A 20,775-nucleotide genomic window follows, 5' to 3' on the forward strand; every position below is an offset into this window, starting at 1 on the left:
TTTCTTCCAGAGGACTGGATACCTCGAATCTCCACAGAAAAAAATGTAAGCTTCTTCACATTTACTCCAGGGACACATAGTGTTTGGAAAGGTGACATCAGTGACATGCAGCCAACACAGGGGCCACGCATGAGCTTCTGCCTCAGAGGCTTAAGGCACTCTGTAGTAGAAGGCTGGCTTAGAATGTCCTAGTCACCTCGAAAACTTGAGCCCACTACGCTGCACAGACCGCAGGAGTGACACTCCAGCCCCGAACCTTGAGAAAGTGGCTTAGTTCTTAGGAACGAGCCACCAAGAAAGCCAGCCAGCTGCCTCCTGAATGAATACCAGGCAAGGGCCTTGTTCCGCTAAGGCCCCCGAGGGTGAACTAACGCTTGTGAGTCACATCAAGGATACAGGGGTTTTTGTCATCGATGCTACAGCTGTCCAGGATCAGGGCAATGCCATCCAGCTCGTTCACCTACGAAGAACAGAGAAGACAAATTGACACGCTGAAACAGCCTGGGAAGGGCTGGAGATTATAGGTGATCTGTTGCTCCTTTTTTATTTCCTTACTCCCTGCTATAATTATACTGTTTGTGCAATTACCTGAAACACCTATATCAATCCAGAAATATTTAAAAACAGACATAAACAAAAAGTGATACTTTTTCTTTTCACCCTTCCCCAAAAATGTTGGGCAACTGGACAGCCATATAAAAAAGTATAATTGGGATGAATTGGGAGATTAGCTTTTGACATAAATACACTACCATGTGTAAAACAGATAGCTGGTGGGAACCTGCAGTACAGCACAGGGAGCTCAGCTCCGTGCTCCGTGACGACCTAGAGGGGTAGGATGGGGGTGGGGCGGGAGGGAGGTCCAAGAGGGAGGGGATATGTGTATGCATATGGCTGAAAAAGTTAGATCAAAAATAAAGAAAAAAAAGTATAATTAAACAACACTGCAAACCAACTATACTTCAATAAAATTTCTTTAAAACGTATAAAAGTGGATCTCTTCCTAATATTATTCACCAGGATAAACTACAAGTGAGTCTCAGTTTATTAGTAAGTGAATTCTTTTTCTAAGCCAGAAGCAGGGAAAACATTTCTAACTATAGCTCAAAATCCAGAAGCAACAGAGAAAGGTTTTAAAATTTCACTACACTTTTTTAAAAGGCAAATTGAAAGCTGTAAAAATTATCTGAAAGATGTCGCAGGCAAAGGGTTTTAATATATACAGAGCTTGCAGAAACTGAAAAAAGACCAACAATCCAACAGAAAAATGGATAAAACACATGAACATAAATGGCACAGAAAAAAAGAAATGCGGATGGACTGCAGAGATATCAGAATCTGCTCAACTGTGCTCCTAATAAGATGCAGGCAAATTATGATACCATTTCTCAGCTGCCAGAAGGGCAAATCATCACGTGTGACAACACATGCTGCTGGTAAGGTGACGGGAAACGGCACCCTCAGACACTGCTGGAGTGAATGCGAAGTGGCACGATCCCTGTGGTAGGGAACTGGACAATACGTAGCAAAGTCACATGTGTTATTTACTCTTTGGCCCAGTAATCCCATTTCTAGGATCAAAAATACAGTGTCACATGGAATTATGTTTGTACAAGGTTATTTACTTCAGCACAGCTTACACTTTTATAAGACTTCTATTGAGGTATAATTCACATACCATAAAACTCACCCATTTATATACAATTCAGCGGATTTTAGCATATTCCCAAAGCTGTCTCACTATCACCACTATCTTAGAACATTTTCATTACCCCCAAGAGAGTTTTTAAACTGGGCTGACAGGGCAAGACCTTGCCTTGTCAAGAGAGTTTTAAAAGAGAGTTTTTAAACTCCATTCCCATCAGCAGTCACTCTGATTTCTTCCTCTCTCCAACCCTTAGCAACTACTAACCCACTTTCTGTACCTATGGGTCTGCCTACTCTGGGTGTTCCATACACATGGACTCATTCAGTATGTGACTGGCTTCTTTCACTTACCGTAATGCTTCCAAGGCTCATCTACGTTGAAGCATGCATCAGCACGCTGAATAATAATATTCTAATGTCTGCATATGTACTTCAGTTTCCATTCATCCACTGACACACATTCGAACTGTTTCAAACTTTTGGCTATTATGCTAATGCTGTTACAATCTTTCATGTACCTATTTTTGAATGGATATATGTATTCAATTCTCTGGCTATATACCGAGGAGTGGAATTGTTTAGCCATATGGTAACTCTATATCTAACACTTTGAGGAACTGCTCGACTGGTTTTCAAAGTGGCTGCACCATCTTACATTCCACCAGCAATGTATGAGGGTTCCAATTTCGTTACATCCTTGGTAACACTGTCTTTTATTTTAGCCACCCTAGTGGATGTGAAGTGGTACGTCACTGTGGTTTTGATTTGCATTGCTCTGAGGAGTAATGATGTTGAATGTAGCACAATTTATAAGAAAAATCCTGTGAACAACTCAAGCATCCATCGATATAGGCTCGTTGAATAAACCATGATCACTAACGTAATGCTATGGAGATATCAGGATAGAATGGTAAGTGAAAAAAGCAGAGTGCAGAACAGGATTATATGTGAAGCTTTTGTGTAATAAAGGAGGAGAAACAGATGATTTTTTATATTAAAAAAATGAAGGGTTAAATAAAAAACTAATAATGGTTATTTACAGAGCAAAGCAGAGACTGAAGTGGACGAAACAGGAACGGAGGTGAGACCTCTGTGAATGTACCCGGTCGTACAATTTTGACTTTGGGATCCGGTATATGTTTTACGAAATTTTTGAAATTAAGTTTATAATACATGTAACTAGACTTACTGTGGTGATTATTTCACCATCTATACAAATACTGAATCATTATGTTGTACACCTGAAATTAACATACTGTTATATGTCGATTACAGCTCAATTCTGAAGAAATGAATTTATAAAGTTATAAAAACAGAAAATGGAAACAAATTAATCAGACAACATGTGAAACAAAGACAATTATTTCACAGAACTGAAACAGTATTTTGATGGGACGTCCCCAGGGAGCTGTGTCCTGAGCTCAGATGGAACTGCAGTCCCACAGCTGCATGAGGTCGTCTCAGCACCATTAACACTGGGATTAGCATTCTGAACCCTTATTCCTAGATCTAGTTTAAAGAAAATGGGTAATTTATGTCATTAGGAACCAAGATTCTTAGCATAAAAAAGAAGTATCAAATCAAAGTAGTTTACATTTAAATTAGAAATACTAGCATGAACTCATGATACATTTTTCTCTTTTCTTTTTAAAAAATGTTTACTTCCTAGCTGTTTACTGAAAAGGCACAGAAGCAAAGACAAGCCAGTAGCAATGAACATTCCCAACATGACTTAAGGATTCTAAACACCATGGTCCAACTGAAAGAAACCAGATCTCCAGTTGGCTGTGATACACAGACTTGCTGAAGGCAGGAAAGAAGAGAAGAAATCTAATTCCTATAAATTTCCCGAGGCACTGGAAGGTGGTTAATGAACTGCTATTTAACAGACATCCAGCATCTACCAGGCAATGACAGACACTTAAATGATTTCCCTTAATTCTGGCAATGCCAGGGTAAGTACTACTGGTTCCATTTTACAGATAAAGAAACTGAGGCTCAAAAGTTAGGTACCGTCCCCATGGTCACTTAACTCATAAGTGCTTTTCAAAGTGAGGTCTGGAGAGCGCTGTCAGTCTGCAAGAAAGTGTGTGAGAGAGTGAGAGACTGTGCCGGCAATTTAACATACTTATGCTGTGTTTGCTGAATCTTATAATAGAATTTGGGCTTGAATTTTCTATGTCTTAAAATCGTTTTTTGTTTTCTAGTAATTCATTTATATTATCTTTTATAAACATATTGGTCCAGGATGGTTTGGGGAAAAGATAGCTAGTTCTTCATCACAGACAGTCTGAGAAGCTTTGGCATGGAGGGTTAGCCCACTACTGAGGGTTGGACCTCGTGTTTTTGAGAGGCACAGAGGGAAACGTTGTGGCCAGACTGGTAGTGGCCCCCCCTGAGACTGTACCCAAAGCTTCCCCATGCAACCCTCACACCCCCACTGGCCCAACAATCGCCCTGCACCCACCCGCAGGATGAGGGTGCCAACCACGAAGCCTGCAAATGGGAGGGGAGGGCTCCTACCACATGCACTCGTCTCGGGTTGAAGCGGAGAGACCCAGGACAGGAGCCATGCCTGCTGCCCGGCACAGAACGCGAGAACAGCCGCGGACTCTCACCAGCTCCTTGCGAACGTGTGATCTAGACCCTTCTGGAACGTGGGTGCATCTCCACGCCAGAGGAGCTGGGTGTTTGATGTTGCTAGGGGACCACACGGCATGGGGCTCCCAGGGAAGGCCTCCCTGCAGAGGTGACCTTTAGCTCACGGTTGAGAAGAACGAACAGGAATTAAACACAGAAATAAAGGGGCTGTGGAGAACGCTCTGGGCAGGGGGAAGAGCACACGCAAGAGCTGGGGCACCAGAAGGAACATGTGGTGTTCCAGGAACCGGGAGGCGGCGGCGCAGGGATGAAGAGCGAGGGCTGCACAGCCGGTGCTGGGGGCAGAGTCTGGCCCTACAGCGCTTCTGAGCTGGTGGCTTTGGGCAAGTCATTTACCCTCTAAGACTTAGTTTTCTCCCCTGTCAAATGGGGATGATAGGACCTACTTCACAGGGTGACTGTGAGAATGGCACGGATTACTGTACTGACTAGCACTCAGGGAAGACCCAATACAGGGCCACAGGGCCACGGCGTAGTTGGCAATTTCGTGCTGTGAACTGAAGGAAGCTCCGTTGGCTGGGGCACGGGGTTCAGGGCTGGCTCCCGAGGAAAGCATGAGGAAAACTGGAGGATGACTTCCACAAAGCCGAGTCACAATTCGACTGTGTATGAGGCAAAACTGTAAATTTATTTTCAAAAACCACTTTTTTTTTGTAAGTGAGAAAGTATTAAGGATCTCTTATTCAGTGCAAGAAAAACATCTTGTTTTCGGTGTGGGGAGTAGACTTCTCAGATATGTTAAATGGGTAAAGGAAATAAAATCACAGGCTAAAAACTGACATTTTAAAGCAGGCAGTAAGGGTGAATTAAAGCGATCTTGAAAATCATGGTTACACTAGAGCCGTGCCTGAACTGAGGGTCTGCTTTCCTAAGATAAGTATTTCTCATTCACACCACTGCATTATGAAATGATATTAGATAATTTTTTATAGAAATTCATTAAATGTTGATAACATAAGTGAACTATTCTAGACAAGGACAGCAGTGGCATCATGACAAACACGCAATATACACTGAAGAGTGAACACAGGTTACGGTCACTGGGCAAAGAACCCCAGGATGCAACACCGCCAGGAGGAGTGACTGGTGCTCTGTGTCATCACCAAGCTCAAGCTTTACAAGTTCCTGCTGCCGCTGAGCTGCAGCACGGAGCTCCTGTCAGGAGAGGGGGAAACAATTAGGGAATTAACAAGTTTTCTTCTGCTCGCGCTTCCTAAAACAAGGGAGTTGTTTGTTTCTTTACCTAACACGTTGGGAACTGATTCTAGACCCACAATGAATGAGTCACAAGTTGTAGTTCCAACAAGGAGCCAAGCTCAGTCAACGCTTTCACGATGTAACACATCTCAACAAGGCAGTAAGTCTGGCTTAAACAAACTAACATTTAGCCTCTGGAAATAGAGTTGTAAATAGCAGGACAACTCACTGATTTGCTACCTGTTCTCTCCACCGAAGCCAACAGTAATCTCAGAGAATGCACCCTGCAAGGTGTGTGGGCCCAACCCGAACTAATACCTAAGCTTCTTTAGGAAAATGTATTAGGTTGACCAAAAAGCAGAGCCTCAATTATTCTGTCTGCTCTCACACTGAACGCTAAATACAAAAATAAAAAAAACCTGAAGAAAGACAAGAGCACAATACCAATGCAGGACTGAATCTCCTGTTTAAACGCCCCATGAATCAACGTAACTAACATTTGGTGAAAATGTGTTCATAACACAGTGCCTCAAAACAAACGCACACACACAAAGATCAGCAGAGTCCTGTGCTGAAGCGAGCACACAACCAACATGGGTGTGGCAACGCTCGGACAAGACTCTGATCTACAGAGGAAGCCATTCTCAGAGGCCCGACGGCAACTCAGAAGGCTCGAAGCCCGAGGGGATGCAGGCGGATGCTGCATGAGGTGCACCATCTTGTATGAGATGTGGGCGTGCCCGCCCACGGGGTGAGACCAATTACCATCCCAAGCACACAGAGGAAAGAGGGATACTTTTGGAGGCAGACAGACCTACAAGAGAGTCCAGCTCAGCCCTCTAGCTGTGTAACCTGTGGAGGGTTCTGAGCTTCATGAAGTCTAGATTCTCTTATGCACAACAAGAGAGTGGTGCCCACCTCACAGGGTTAAAGTAAGGTTTACACAAGAAAGCATTCAGGACAGCACCCAGCACACAGGAAGGACACAGGAAATGGCAGCAGTCTGCAATGTTATTTTCACTTGGTTCTGAGGTTCTCTAGGATTCCTTCCACACTTGAAAAGGGCTGGACATGGTAATCCTTCACAGAGCACAAGCTGTTGTTCAGCAAAGTCTGAATATATGAACATACGTTTCTGCAATCACAGGAAATCTGGTAGGGATGGGTTGCTCTAAGCTAGTACTATGTTCTTGACTGTCTCATGAACTGGGTACACCTCTGGTTACTAATTTCCATCCATACTCCTCTGCTGGCTTTTGCCTTCCACAATCAACTCTAAGTCTCACAAAAATAAGTATTGTTTATCTCTGTGTTGCATTTATTTCCACGGTGTTCTGTGCAGCTTACTACTAGGCATTTCATGATTGAGTTGCTATGCCAGAGGAACAACTAAGGATGTTACCCAAGAAGCAACAAGAAAGCACACGACCTGCATTTCAGTCTTTCTCTAGGACTCAGAGCAAAAGCCTAGGCCAGAGGTTCACAACCTTGACTCCACATTAGAATCACTTGGGGAGATTTCGAAAACAACCAATGCCGTGGTCCCAACCCCAGAACACATCAATCAGAATCTCTGGGAGCAAAGCCTGGACAGCAGTGTCTTTAGACAAACTCTTCGGGTGATTCCGACATGCAATGAGTTGCGCACTCCTGATTTACGCAAAGTCCAAGAGCACCTATCGAGGCAAACAAAATCTGAGATCTGCTGCAAACCCTGAAAGAACTCCTAAAACAGAAGACACTGTCCTTCACACTTTTCCCCCGGGTGCTGTTTTCTTTACTTATGAAATAAACTTTGTTGAGATGTCCCCATTTACACACAGGGGACTGCAATTGCACCTGTGTAACCACAGACAAATCAGGATAGAGAACATTTCCATCACCCCAGAGAGTTCCTGTGCACCTCTACAATCACTGCTTTAGTAACCATCCATCTGCTTCCTGTCACTAGAGGCAGAACTTGTCTGTTCTATACTAATAAGACCACATCAAAAGAACTCTTTTTCAATCTTTTTGAGATTCATCCATGTTGTTACATGTATCGGTAGTTTATTTTTATTTCTGATTATGAATATACCATTTATTTATCTATTCACATGTTGATGGACAGTTTTATCTGTAATGAATAGAGGTGCTATGAACACTATGTGTTCATGTCTTCTTGTGGACACGTGTTTTCATTTCTCCTGGGGTGATGTCTAAGAGTGGAATTGCTGGGTCATTTTTTTTTTTTTTTTGCAGTACACGGGCCTCTCACTGTTGTGGCCTCTCCTGCTGCGGAGCACAGGCTCCGGACGCGCAGGCTCAGTGGCCATGGCTCACGGGCCTAGCCGCTCCACGGCATGTGGGATCTTCCCGGACCGGGGCACGAACCCGTGTCCCATGCATCGGCAGGCGGACTCTCAACCACTGCGCCACCAGGGAAGCCCTTGCTGGGTCATTTTTTAAGTCTATGTTCAACTTTATATAGGAACTGCCAAACTGTTTTCCACCACGATTGTACCATTTTACATTCCCTCCAACAATGCAACTGAGTGACCCTGGATCCTTAACAACGCTTGGTACTGTCAGACTTTTTAGGTGACATCGTATTGTGGGTTTTGTTTGCATTTTCGTGATGACTGATGTGTAGCATCTTTTCAGGTGCTTATGGGCCATTTCTGTATCTTTTTTATGAGGTGTTGTTCAAATATTTTGCCCATTTTACTACCTGGGCTACTCTTTCTTGTTGAGTTGTAGGAGTTCTTCACATAATTTGGATATGGGTGAGTCCTATGCCAGATATAAGCACTGTAGATATTTTCTCCTAGTCTGTGACTTGCCTTTTCAGTTTCTTAATAGTGTGTTTCAAAGAGTATAACTTTTAAATTTAGGTGAAGAACAATTTATCAAAATATTTTTCATGATTAGTGCTTTTTGTGTCCTAAGAAATTATGGCTTTCTTCCAGACATCCACAATGTTTTCTTCTATAGGTTTTATAATTCTAGCTTTCATATTTCCATTATAAATCAACTTTTGAGTTTAGTGCAAGATAAAGGTCAAGGTTCTTCTTTTTCCCCCATAAGGATGTACAATTGTTCCAATACCATTTGTTGAAAAGACTAGCTTTTCCCCATTCACTCTATATTTGGACTCTATTTTATATTGGACTTTCTATACATCTACCTATATTTATGCTAATACTACGCTGCTTTAATTAGCCTCCTAGTAAGTCATGAAAGAAGAAGCACAATCCTCTAATTCTGTTTTTTGAAATTGCTTTGGCTATTGTATTAGTGTCCTAAGGCTGCTGTAACAAAGTACCAGAAACCGAGTGGCTTAAATAACAAAATTTATTCTCTCACAGTTCCGCAGGCTAGAAGTCTGAGATCAAGGTGCTGGCAGGATTGGTTCCTTCCACGGGCTATGAAGGAGAATCTGTTCCATGCCTCACTCTGAACGTCTGGTGGTGTGCTGACCACCTTTGATGTTCTCTGGCTAGTAGATCTCTGCCTTCACCTTCACATGGCTTCTTCCTCTTCTTCTTCTTTATTGAACTATACCTGACTTACAGTATTGTGTTAGTTTCAGATATACAGAAAAGTGATTTGGTTCTCTATTTTTCAGATTCTTTTCCATTATAGGTTATTACAAAATATTGAATATACTTCCCTGTGCTATATAGTAAATCCTTGTTGTTTATCTATTTTATATATAGTACTTTGTACCTGCTAATCCCAAACTCCTAATTTATTGCTGCCCCCCCGCCGCCCCGCTTTCCCCTTTGGTAACCAAAAGTTTGTTTTTCTGTCTACGAGTCTGTTTCTGTTCTGTAAATAAATTCATTTGTATTATTTTTTGGATTCCACATATACATGTTATCATCTAATATTTGTCTTTCTCTGCCTGACTTACTTAGTATGATAATCCCTAGGTCTAGCCACGTTGCTTCAAATGGCAATATTTCATTCTTTTTTATGGCTGAGTAATATTCCATTGTATATATGCATGCCACATCTTCTTATCCATTCATCTGTTAATGGACACTTAGGTTGCTTCCACGTCTTGGCTATTGTGAATAGTGCTGCTATGAACACTGGGGTGCATGTATCTTTTCAAATTAGAGTTTTCATCTTTTCTGGATATATGCCCAGGAGTGGGATTGCTGGATCATATGGTAATTCTATTTTTAGTTTTCTAAGGAACCTCCATACTGGTTTCCACAGTGGCTGCACCAATTTATATTCCCACCAACAGTGGAGGAGGGTTCCCTTTTCTTCAGCACTTATTATTTGTAGACTTTGTGACGACAGACATTCTGACTGGTGTGAGGTGATACCTCATTCTAGTTTTGATTTGCATTTCTCTAATAATTAGAGATGCGGAGCACCTTTTCATATGCCTATTGACCATCTGTATACAGTCTTCTTTGGAGAAAAGTCTATTTAGGTCTTCTGCCCATCTTTTAATAGGGTTGTTTTTTGCTGTTGAGTTGTATGAGCTGTCTATTTTGGAAATTAAGCCCTTGTCAGTCAAATCGTTTGCAAATGTTTTCTCCCAGTAGGAAGGTTGTCTTTTCTTTTTGTTTATGGTTTCCTTTGCTATGCAAAAGGAAACGTTTATACATTTGATTATATGTTTATACGTTTGATTAGGTCTCACTTGTTTATTTTTGCTTTTATTTCTTTTGTCTTGGGAGACTGACCTAAGAAAACATTACCATGATTTTACTGAGATTTGTTTTATGGTCCAGTGTATGGTCTGCCTTGGTGAATGTTCCATGTGTACTGTAAAGAATATGTATTCAGCTGTTGGGTGCAGGGCTCTATAAACTTTAATTGGTCAAGTTCATTGATCAGTGTTCAAGTTTCTGTATTACTCCTGAGTTTCTCCTTGTTCTAGAATTTATTAAGAGTGCTGAAATCTTCAATTATGATTATAGATCTATTTCTCCTTTCAGTTCTGCCAGTTTTTGCTTAATGTACTTGAAGTTCTACTATTTGCAATGTATGTTCATGTTTTTATGTCTTCTTGATGAGCTGATCCTTCAATCATTATGAAATATCCCTCTGTATATCTCAAGTCTATTTTGTCTGAAATTAATATAGCCACTGCACCTTTTTTATGTGTTTGCATGGTATATCATTTTCATTCTTTCATTTTAACCTATCTTCATCTTTATATTCAAAGTGTATTTCTTGTAGTTATCATATAACTGAGTTTTGCTTTTTTAAAATCCAGTCTAACAGTCTCTGTCTTTTAATTGGAATATATAAGCCATTTAGTTTTAATGTACTTATCAATATAGTTGTGTTTAACTATATCATTCTGACATTTGTTTTCTTTTTATCCTAAATGTACTTTGTTCCCTTTTTCCTCTTACCCTGACTTCCTTTAGGCTGAGTAATTTTAAATATTCCATCTTTTTCCCTCTACTATTGGCTTATTAACTAACTCTCTTTCCTTTTTTTTTTTTAAAGTGGTTGTTCTAGGGTTTAGAATATGGATCTTTAACTTTTTTAGTCTATCTACAAATAATATTATACTATTTCACATGAATGTAAGAACCTTACAACTGTATACACCACTTGACATTTGGGCAACTGCTCTCACACGTTTTACTTCTATATACATTATAAACCTCCAAATACATTAATATTATGATTGTTTCAAAGAGCTGATGATATTTTTTACAAATTAAAAATTGAAGATAAAGGTATTTTATTCTTACTCACATATTTAGTTTTTCCAGTATTTTTGATTTCTTTGTATAGAATCAGGTTTCCAGCTGGTACCATTTTCCTTCACCTGGTACAACACCCTTCAACATTTCTTATAGCACAGTTCTGCTGACAGCAAATTCTCTCAACTTTTGTTTGTCTGGAAATGTCTTTATTTTGCCCTCATTTTTGAAGGATATTTTGGCTGGATATATAATTCTAGTTTTCTTTTAGTATTTTAAAGATGTCATTCCTTTGATTCCTGTTTTGCATTATTTCTGGAGAGAAGCCTGCTATCACTCTTATCTTTGTTCCTCTTGACTGACAGGCAAAAGTCAGTGAATTAGAGAGGAAGAACACACAGAAAAGATGAACCAAAACCAAAACCTGGCTCACTGTAAACATTAATAGAGTGGAAAAATTCCAGAAAAACCGATGAAGGAAAAAAGAGAGATATCTATTTAAAAAGAATAGAATGAAAAGAGAGAAATAGATATAGAAAACATAGATAAAATAATAAAATATTATGAATTTTATGGAAAAAAATAGAAAATCTAGTTTTTCTGAGAAAAACTGACACAATAAATAGAAAGCTTGAAAAAGTCAATACTTTAAATATTTAAATTCAAATAATTTAAAGATATGAAAATACCAAAGACTCACTGACAAAAATAGTCAAAGACCCAAACAGCTGTTCAAGTAAGTACCATCAAATTTTTAAGGAACAGGTAATCTATTATGTATGTAAGTTATTCAAAAACAATAAAAAAAAAAACGAGGGAAAGCTTCCCAATTCATTTTATGAGGCTGTTATGGCTTGATTCTAAGAGCAGGATTAAGACAGACCAGTATAAGAAAAACAACAGGCCTGTTTATGAACATACACCATTTCCCAAGACAACCCCACCCAAAATTCCTGGAAATAATATTAGATTAATTAAACATACCTTAAAAATTCATCATCATCTTAACGTTGATCAGAAAATCTACAAGGCAATTATCCGCATTAATGTACTAAGAATTATCTCAATATCACAGAAAAAGCATCAGATAATGCTTAGCACCTATTATTTTTTTAATTCTCAGAAAACTAGAAAACTACTTTAACTTGAAAATGGCTTGTGTCAGAAACCTACAGCAAATATCATACCTAAGAGAAAATTTAGAGAGATTCCCAAGACCAGAAAAAACACAAGGATACTGTCTTCTTACTCTGATGTAGAAATATAAACTGAATGGCATACTGCAGTTGTGAAAGGTCTTTGGAGCACTCTGTCTCTAGAAGACAAAGAGGGGTTAGAATGGTGTGAAAAAGTGGTTCAGTCTCAGGACTGCCTGGTGGTGCAATGGCTAAGGCTCCTCGCTCCCAATGCAGGGGCCCAGGCTCCACCCCTGCTCGGGGAACTAGATCCCACATGCATGCCGCAACTAAGGAGCCTGGAGCCGCAACTAAGGAGCCCGCGAGCCGCAACTAGGGAACCCGCCAGCCTCAACTAAGACCCGGTACAACCAGAAAAAAGAAAAAAAAAAAAAAGTGGTTCAGTCTTACTACCAGAACAGAAGCAGTGGATGAAGGGAAAACAAAAGAAAGCAACAGCAGATTTAGATTAAGGAAAAGTAATTTTGTTTACTTGGGGGTGGGGAGAGCAACAGTTAAAATCATAAAGGACAGATTACCCCGATATAAAGTGGGAAATAATCATCTAGACAGTCAGGATAGAAAGACCTAAAGGGAACTGAAAATGTAGCTAGTCCTAACTGCTCCCAAGCTGACTTTTAGAAGAGGGATCGGTATTTTAGTTGCTACCAGAACAGAAACTGTGACTGGAGCCCTACAAAACCCAGGAGAGGGTGCTGGGAGAAGCATGCTTCTGGCTTCCTGGAATTACTCACACAAAGGAGAGCAGGACCCAGGAAATTAGTGAGGAGACTGCTCCCAAATGTCATAGGCCACTAACTGTCACAGACTAACCGAAATGCTGGTGAAACAGAAACTAAGATGTTCTACATCCACCGCTTTCCCATAGCTATCACAGAGCTCCTGCTACTTGACAACAAGCACTAAGTGCTGGTTTCTACGGACACACTTTTGCTCCGGGTAACGATCAGAAGACTGGGAATTGGCTTGTTTCCTGACTTTGGTGTGTGTGGGGAGCCAGTGCATGATAAGCCTGTACCCTGTTAACGCTTTTTAGAAGTGAGGCGTATCAGAGGTTTAGTATTGGGGTTCACGAAACCCCAAGACACCAACCCAGGCTGCAGCTGTTAAAAGAATCCTGACCCCATGCAGGAGTTAAGAGCCCCTCCAGCTGGGATTAAGCAGAATAAGAAATTCAGAGGATACATTTTGGACTTTAATTTCTTTGAATTTTAACTCACATGGGCAGAGAATTTGACTTTAATGTCTTTGGACTTTAATTTAAAATGAAATGTAATCTTTGGATTTTAGTATCTCCCTGGGAATCTGATAATGAGATAGAATTAATATTCAAATATAGAGTATCTCCTGTGGGCATTTTATTATTACAGTGTATTTAGGCTTTCACTGGAGTCCCTTAATATGGAATGAATTTTCTGCCTTGAGGTCAAAGTGATTTTGGAGTTAATTTGATTCATGTATTGGTCTGACCCACTTAAGAGTCTTCCGGGGGCAAAATCTCTACTCCCTACCAGGAGTCCAGGAGAGAAAAAGGAGTATGGTTGGTATAGGCAAGAGTGGCCTTACAGAGGTGGGAGCAGAAAGGTCCTGGCAAACTTAAGCTTCTCTCCAAAGAAAGGACACACCTCTGGCCCAATACATTAGCAGAGTAACAACAAAAGCAAACAAGAATGCTGAGAGGTGCAGAAGATTCTTCTCTCTTTATGCTGTGGAGAGAGCTGAATTAACATAATATTCCTTGGCTTCTCGAGGCCTGTGACTGGCTCCTTCCCAGGGTAGTGACAATCAGATTACTGAGTCTGGTTGTATTAAGTCCACAGTATAGACAACAGCTACTTGTTTGATGGTCTGATTCTTTCATTAGACACTGGGGTCTTCAACTGCATGAAGCAGCTTTCATTCATTCTTGCATCCCTTGCCTTGTCCTTAGATGTCAATTTGCTGAAAAAAATACATGTGTGTGAAGGAGGCAAAACAGCTCTTAGGCCTGATCCCATCCACACGTCCATCAGCATACAGGTGATCAGGGTCCCTGTGCTCATGAAACTTAACAGACAGAGGCAGACAGATGGACAGCTGCGGGAGAGGGAGAGAGTGCATGGGCAAGAAGTAAGTAAACAAATTAAAAAGTATGTTTACAGATTATGGTAATTCCTAATGATCAACTAGAGCGTGGCAGAGGGGGCAGCATTTCAGAAAGGGTGACTTTTCTACAAGATGGTGACATGTGAACTGAGACCTGTGTCATAAATATGGGGCAGATGCTCAAAGATTTCGAGGGAACCAGAAGTACACCGACTCACGGGTGAAAAGGGTTGAGCATAACTGACTCATGGAAAGGAAGCCGGCATGGCTGCGTGCAGGGAGATGGTACAATGGTAGGAGATGAGGATGGAGAGGGAGCAGTAGACCCTATGGAGTGGTGGCTCCTCTGCAGTCCCTGGAGTATAAGTGTCATCTGGGCCCTTGTTCTTGTTCTTTTTTTTTTTTTTTTAACATCTTTATTGGAGTATAATTGCTTTACAATGGTGTGTTAGTTTCTGCTTTATAACAAAGTGAATCAGTTATACATATACATATGTTCTCATATCTCTTCCCTCTTGCGTCTCCCTCCCTCCCACCCTCCTTGGTGGTCACAAAGCACGGAGCTGATCTCCCTGTGCCATGCGGCTGCTTCCCACTAGCTACCTATTTTACCTTTGGTAGTGTATGTGTGTCCATGCCACTCTCTCACTCTGTCCCAGCTTACCCTTCCCTCTCCCCATATCCTCAAGTCCATTCTCTAGTAGGTCTGTGTCTTTATTCCCAGCTTACCCCTACGTTCTTCATGACCTTTTTTTTTTTTTTCTTAGATTCCATATATATGTGTTAGGATACGGTATTTGTTTTTCTCTTTCTGACTTACTTCACTCTGTATGACAGACTCTAGGCCCTTGTTCTTTAGAAACGCAAATCATCAGGTCCCACCCCAGACCTACAGAATGGGAAACTCTGCGGTCAGGGCTCAGCAGACAGTGTTTCTTCTAGACTGGTGGTTGGTAAGAGAAAGATGACTCAAAGCTTCTAAGTTTCTGCTGAGCTGGATGGGGGTGGTGTCATTTACTGAGATAGAGGAGAAAAGACGTGGGGAGGAGCTGGGGGAACTGCGAGCGCAATGTGGGACAGGTTAGGGGTGAGGTGCCTGGAGCGTCCAAGGGAACGTCGCCAGCAGTTACATCCTCTGTGTTTCATACACAGAGAACGTGAGCAGTTCTGTAACCTACCGTGGAGCCTAGGGGGCGGGTTTGGGCTTGAGAGGTACTTTGGGGTCATCTGCACACAGATGGTCTTTGAGGCCTGGGAACTGGGTCTCCCAGGGGGGTGGGTGCAGACAGCTAAGGGCAAATGTAAGCACTCATTCCCAGTGGATTAATTTATAAGCAATATGAACTTTTTTTTTCCTGGAAGGAGATAACCAATAACTGAAAATGCACAGTGGTAAGATTTCCTTTAAAAGTTAAAGTGATCATCAGATTATCTGCCCACTGATAATTTTTCAGGGTAACTTCTTTTAGAAGCTTATTTCCACGGGGGGTGGGGTGGGATGAACTGGGAGATTGGGATTGACATCTATACACTAATATGTATAAAACAGGTAACTAGTAAGAACCTGCTGTATAAAAAAATTTTTTTAAAGATTTCATTATATTGCTATAGACAAAAATATAATAAAACATGCTGCAATTATCTTTAAAAAAAAAAAGCTTATTTCCAAAACAAATTATACTGTTGACTGTGAAATATACAAATTGCTTATCTTGTTCTGTTAAAATTACATAGTATTCATAGATATACATGAAATATTTTAATCCCAACCTACTCATTTTGTCCCAGTCTGAGCCACGAGAAGACCAAAGACGAACTTGATGAGAAGTTCAACTTTAAGAAGACTGATGGACAGCATTCCCATGAAGTGAGTCTATCGAGTGCCCAAGGTAAGAAGCTGTCAGTCCTCGGAATGGACGCTGGGAGGTGGGAGGGAAAGCACCAGTGCAGGGCTGAGAAGGCCATGGCAGGGAGGCAGCGAGGGCCGAGGTGCCCAGACTTGTTCAGAGACTGCAGCCCACAGCTAACCCTGCCCCCCCCAGACACTGCAAGGCGGAACGCTCTAGAAAAGAAGAGCACATGAAAAAGAAAAGCATGTAACAGCTGTGACAGCAGGTATACTCAGAAAAGGGTTCAGAGAGAAGAGTGATATGCAGTTCCACAGTGAAGCCCAAGGGGGTCCAGCAGCAGTGCTCTGAAAGCATTTATGGAAAAACAAAGAAGCTGTTCAAGGACAGTAATACTGACTCTTAAAATGTCCAGAAGCACAAAGAACAATGTGAGTAATAAAAATATTTAAGTTCAACCATCAAATTCCAGGAAGATTAACAACTTGCTTTTCTTCGGCAAACATCTGCATGTGAATTCAGTGCAATTTTCTCATGAATTCTTCAGCCAGCAGATAAAATATTTGTTTAAATAATGAATGAAATTAACTGGTTTTAAAGAAGCTTACTGTATTCTGCTTACAAGACTGAAAGAAGAGCAACTGTTTTAAGTGAGAAGGAAGTGCGGCACCCATGGTGGAAACTCAGTAACTATCTAATGAACCAACGCTGAAGCACACAAAGCATCTGCTTCCACGCTGACCAGTCACGAAGCAACCAGAAACCTCAGGGCTGGACGTCAGAGAGGTATTTTCAACTGACTTGGAACATAAGATATCTCCAAGTGTTTGGTCCAGGAGAATGAGGGTCAGAGGCTGACAAGGAGGCCCCTCCAGCAGGACGGCGCCCCTCCCTCGGCACAGCACTGCCCCGACTCCCAGCCCCTGCGACCTGACAGGGGCGGTGGCAGGAGAGCGGGAGCAGGACCCAAGCACTGCCACCCTCTCCGCTACGTGAACCTTGGCCTCATGCGGAAGACAGGCAAAAAGCTCTCCTACGAAGTGTCATCAAGTAGGTGGTGAGAAAAGAGCGTCTTGCACAACACCTGGCTTCTAGGAAGTGTTCAAGAAAATGCGAGATATGAACATCATCTTCTTTATTTATCCTCCTACTTACGGCATTTTTGTTGCATTCTTTGTAAAGAACTTCAGACTAGCTGAAGAATGAGGGAAAAAAGTATAAGCACAGTGCTATTTTTCCATTACTGGAGTTTAAGCAAAACGTCAAAAGCTGACCAGGGAAATATGTGAAGAGCTAGATGAAAGACCTCTGTTTTTAAGCAGAAGCAGGGGAAAATATGAATCAGGAAATGCATTTCTCTCTACTGTACTTGAGTGCACGTGACTTCAAGCCCCACTCCATTTAGCAGCCTCCTTACAGTACACAAGACACGACTCGAGAAAGCAGTCATACTAGAAAGGGATCGGGAAACCGTGTCAGTGGCAGAGGAAACAAAGCAGCTCAGAAAAGCTGTTCTGGCACATGTGCGCCAACACGCACAGCTACGTTTGGAACAAAAATAACCCATAGAGCAAGTTTTTTAAAATATGCATTCCACCCCTGCTACTTGGGGTATAATCCCGACCCATAACGCATCGTCTACCGTGTCACACTTCAGTGCTTGAACAAACAGAATTCTGTCCTGAACACATTCAGTTTTTAATGTTTAACCCAGAGACAGAATCTCAACTGCTCCTTGTATTAGGATGAGCTCCTTGCCACTAATAAACATAGCCTCGGAAACTGTTTATCAACTGGCCAATTGTGTTTAAAAAAAAAAAAAAAACTTGCTGAGAGCCTGAGCCTCCAGCCAGTGCTGGGAGTCTGGGAGTCACGGTACACATTGGCACAGATCCGCCCTTGGAAGGAGTATCATGAATGAGTAAGAACAGCTCTGAGAACAGAAGGGGGGCCCTGCTCTGAGGTGTTCGGCCTCTGGGCAGAGGCAGGAATGAAGCCCACAGGTGAACTGGTGGGCAAGGGGGACGGCCAACATCCTGCCCTTCTCTCCCCTGCCTGCCAACCATGAATCCTGACTGACTGCCTGACACCGTCACAGCCTCTGAAGGCATCACGTGGAAGGCCCACTGTCACCTTTCAGAAGCAGACTACCAGGAGGGGATGTGTCTATGAATGAAGATACCTCATTCCAGAAACACGCCTATCGTTAGAAACATTGTTCGCTCTGCTAGAGAACGGGAATGGAAAAGAGGAAGGACACCTATACCAAATCTCTCCTTATCTGCCAACATTTTACGTGCAAAAATGTGGTGCTCATAAGAGCTTCGCAAGGTAGGAATCAGACAGATAAGGAAAATGAGATTTCTAAGGGTTAATCAACTTGTTCACAGTCACAGAGTGAGTGGCAAAACCCAGGTTTGTTAAATTTTAAAATTCAAGCTTTCTTCAATTGCACCCTACAAATTTCAGGAGGATATATACTTCAGGTCTTCGGGAAAGAGATGATGACTGAAATAACATTAAATACGCTGGAAAAATCCCAAGAATACAGTTGAGAGTGCTCCGGATAGAGAAAGGGGGAGGAAGGGGCCAGCGAGGCGGGCCGGGACCGCTGGGGGCAGGCCCCTGCCCGGAAGCAGTCAGGAACAACGGGACTGGCACGTTGCCGGCCTCAGGAGACCCAGGAAGAGGCCTCTGGTGCCAAACCCGAACCGTCCCGAGCAGCAGGAAAGGACTGGCCATTCCTCCAGTCCCCCAGGAATGTCACTATTAGCCTGAACAGGAAAGTCACACTTCATTTTCAGGTCCCTTCTCCACGACTCATTTCCCTGTTTGTTAATACGCGAGCACTTGAAAACCTTTTAATCTGCAACTACTTATTCATTTGACAAAAATTTAAAAGATAGCTACTTTCTGACAGATTCTGTGTTGGGGACTAAGGGGTGAATGAGACACGTTTGCTGCCCTGACTAAATTCCGGGTGGGGGTGGGGAGAAGGGACTAGCAAAGCCCGCCATCAGTACCCAGAGCGGGAGGAGACATGAAGTGCCATGGGCGCGCAGAGGAGGGGCACACCTAACCCTGCTCGGAAGGCCCTGAAGGCCAAGCTCACGGGCTTCCATTTCATCCTCAAGGCAATACCAAGATTTTACATAGAGATCTGTGTTTCAGAACACGTACACATTTTATTTTAAAATTTAACCTGCTACAATGAAGAGCACAATTCCTAAGTGTGGCAGCTTTTAGAAGCTCCGCGTATGTCTGCACATGTGCAACCACGACCCAGATCAAGACAGAGGACATCCCAGCACCCTCCCAGCTGATGAGCCCTCACAGGAACTGGCACTCTAGTCTCCATCACCTTAGATGATTATTTCTGCCTCTTCTGGAATCTGGGGTAGATGGAGTCATACGGTACGCATTCTCCTGTGTCTGGTTTCCTTTACAAAACCTACCTCTGCACCTCATGGTGGCTTGCCACCTTCACTGTTGTGTATTATTGCACGGGATTAACATACCATGGTGTATTACCCATTCTATTAGTGAGAGACACCTGGGCTCTCTCCAGTTTTTGGCTATTACGAATAAAGCTACGATGAACATTCATGTACATGACTGGGTAAACACAGCACTCAATTCTACTGGGTATATTACCCAGGTAATTGCTAGCTTAGGAAAACATAAGATGTTTAGCAAAAAGACTATCTTGTTATGCTTCTATTGAAAATGTTGGTTGATGTAACCTGGACTAAGGTAAGGCAAGTGGATTTCGGTCATTAAGAATAAAAGACTGGGCTTCCCTGGTGGCGCAGTGGTTGAGAGTCCGCCTGCAGATGCAGGGGACACGGGTTCGTGCCCCGGTCCGGGAAGACCCCACATGCCGCGTAGCGGCTGGGCCCGTGAGCCATGGCCGCTGAGCCTGCGCGTCCGGAGCCTGTGCTCAGCAACGGGAGAGGCCACAACAGTGAGAGTCCCGCATACCGCAAAAAAAAAAAAAAGAATAAAAGACTGAAAACAAGACCCCTCAAGAGGACAGATGGGCAACTGGGATCATAAACACTCCAGAGAGCTGGGACAGTCACTGTCTATAAAGCCGAACGAAGGAAACATGACCCCAGTCTTGACTCTCCTGAATCTGTAGGTTTGGTGTGTCAAATTTGGGAAACTGTTTCTTTGAACACTTTTTCAGCCCTACCTTCTTTCTTCTCTCCTCCTGGGACTTTGATGACAGAATGTCAGACCGTTATTAGAGTCCTACATGTCCCTGACAATTTTCTTCCAGTCTATTTTCTTTCTGTTGTTCAGACTGGACCCTTTATATTCTATCCTCAGGTCACTGATTTTTTTCCTCTGTCCTTTCCGTTGTGCTACCAAACCAGTCCAATGAGTTTTTCCACTTTATTTTGGGTTGTTATATTTTTCAGTCCTAAAATTTCCATCTGGATTTTCTTTATATCTTCTCTTTCTCTGCTGAGATTT

The 20,775-nt window shown here is 42.2% G+C and overlaps 1 protein-coding gene across 2 annotated transcripts in view; it reads right to left on the reverse strand.

Moving 5' to 3' along the window:
- ATXN10 (ataxin 10) overlaps positions 1-20,775 on the reverse strand; it is a 151,258-nt gene that overhangs the window by 29,189 nt on the left and 101,294 nt on the right. For both annotated transcript variants that reach the window (XM_079937920.1, XM_079937919.1), the window contains one exon: positions 397-460. In XM_079937920.1, the coding sequence (XP_079794046.1) occupies positions 397-460 (64 nt within the window). The remainder of the gene's footprint in view (positions 1-396; positions 461-20,775) is intronic.

The sequence above is a fragment of the Stenella coeruleoalba genome (assembly GCF_951394435.1).
Source record: "Stenella coeruleoalba genome assembly, chromosome: 11".
NCBI classification, from domain to species: Eukaryota; Metazoa; Chordata; class Mammalia; order Artiodactyla; family Delphinidae; genus Stenella; species Stenella coeruleoalba.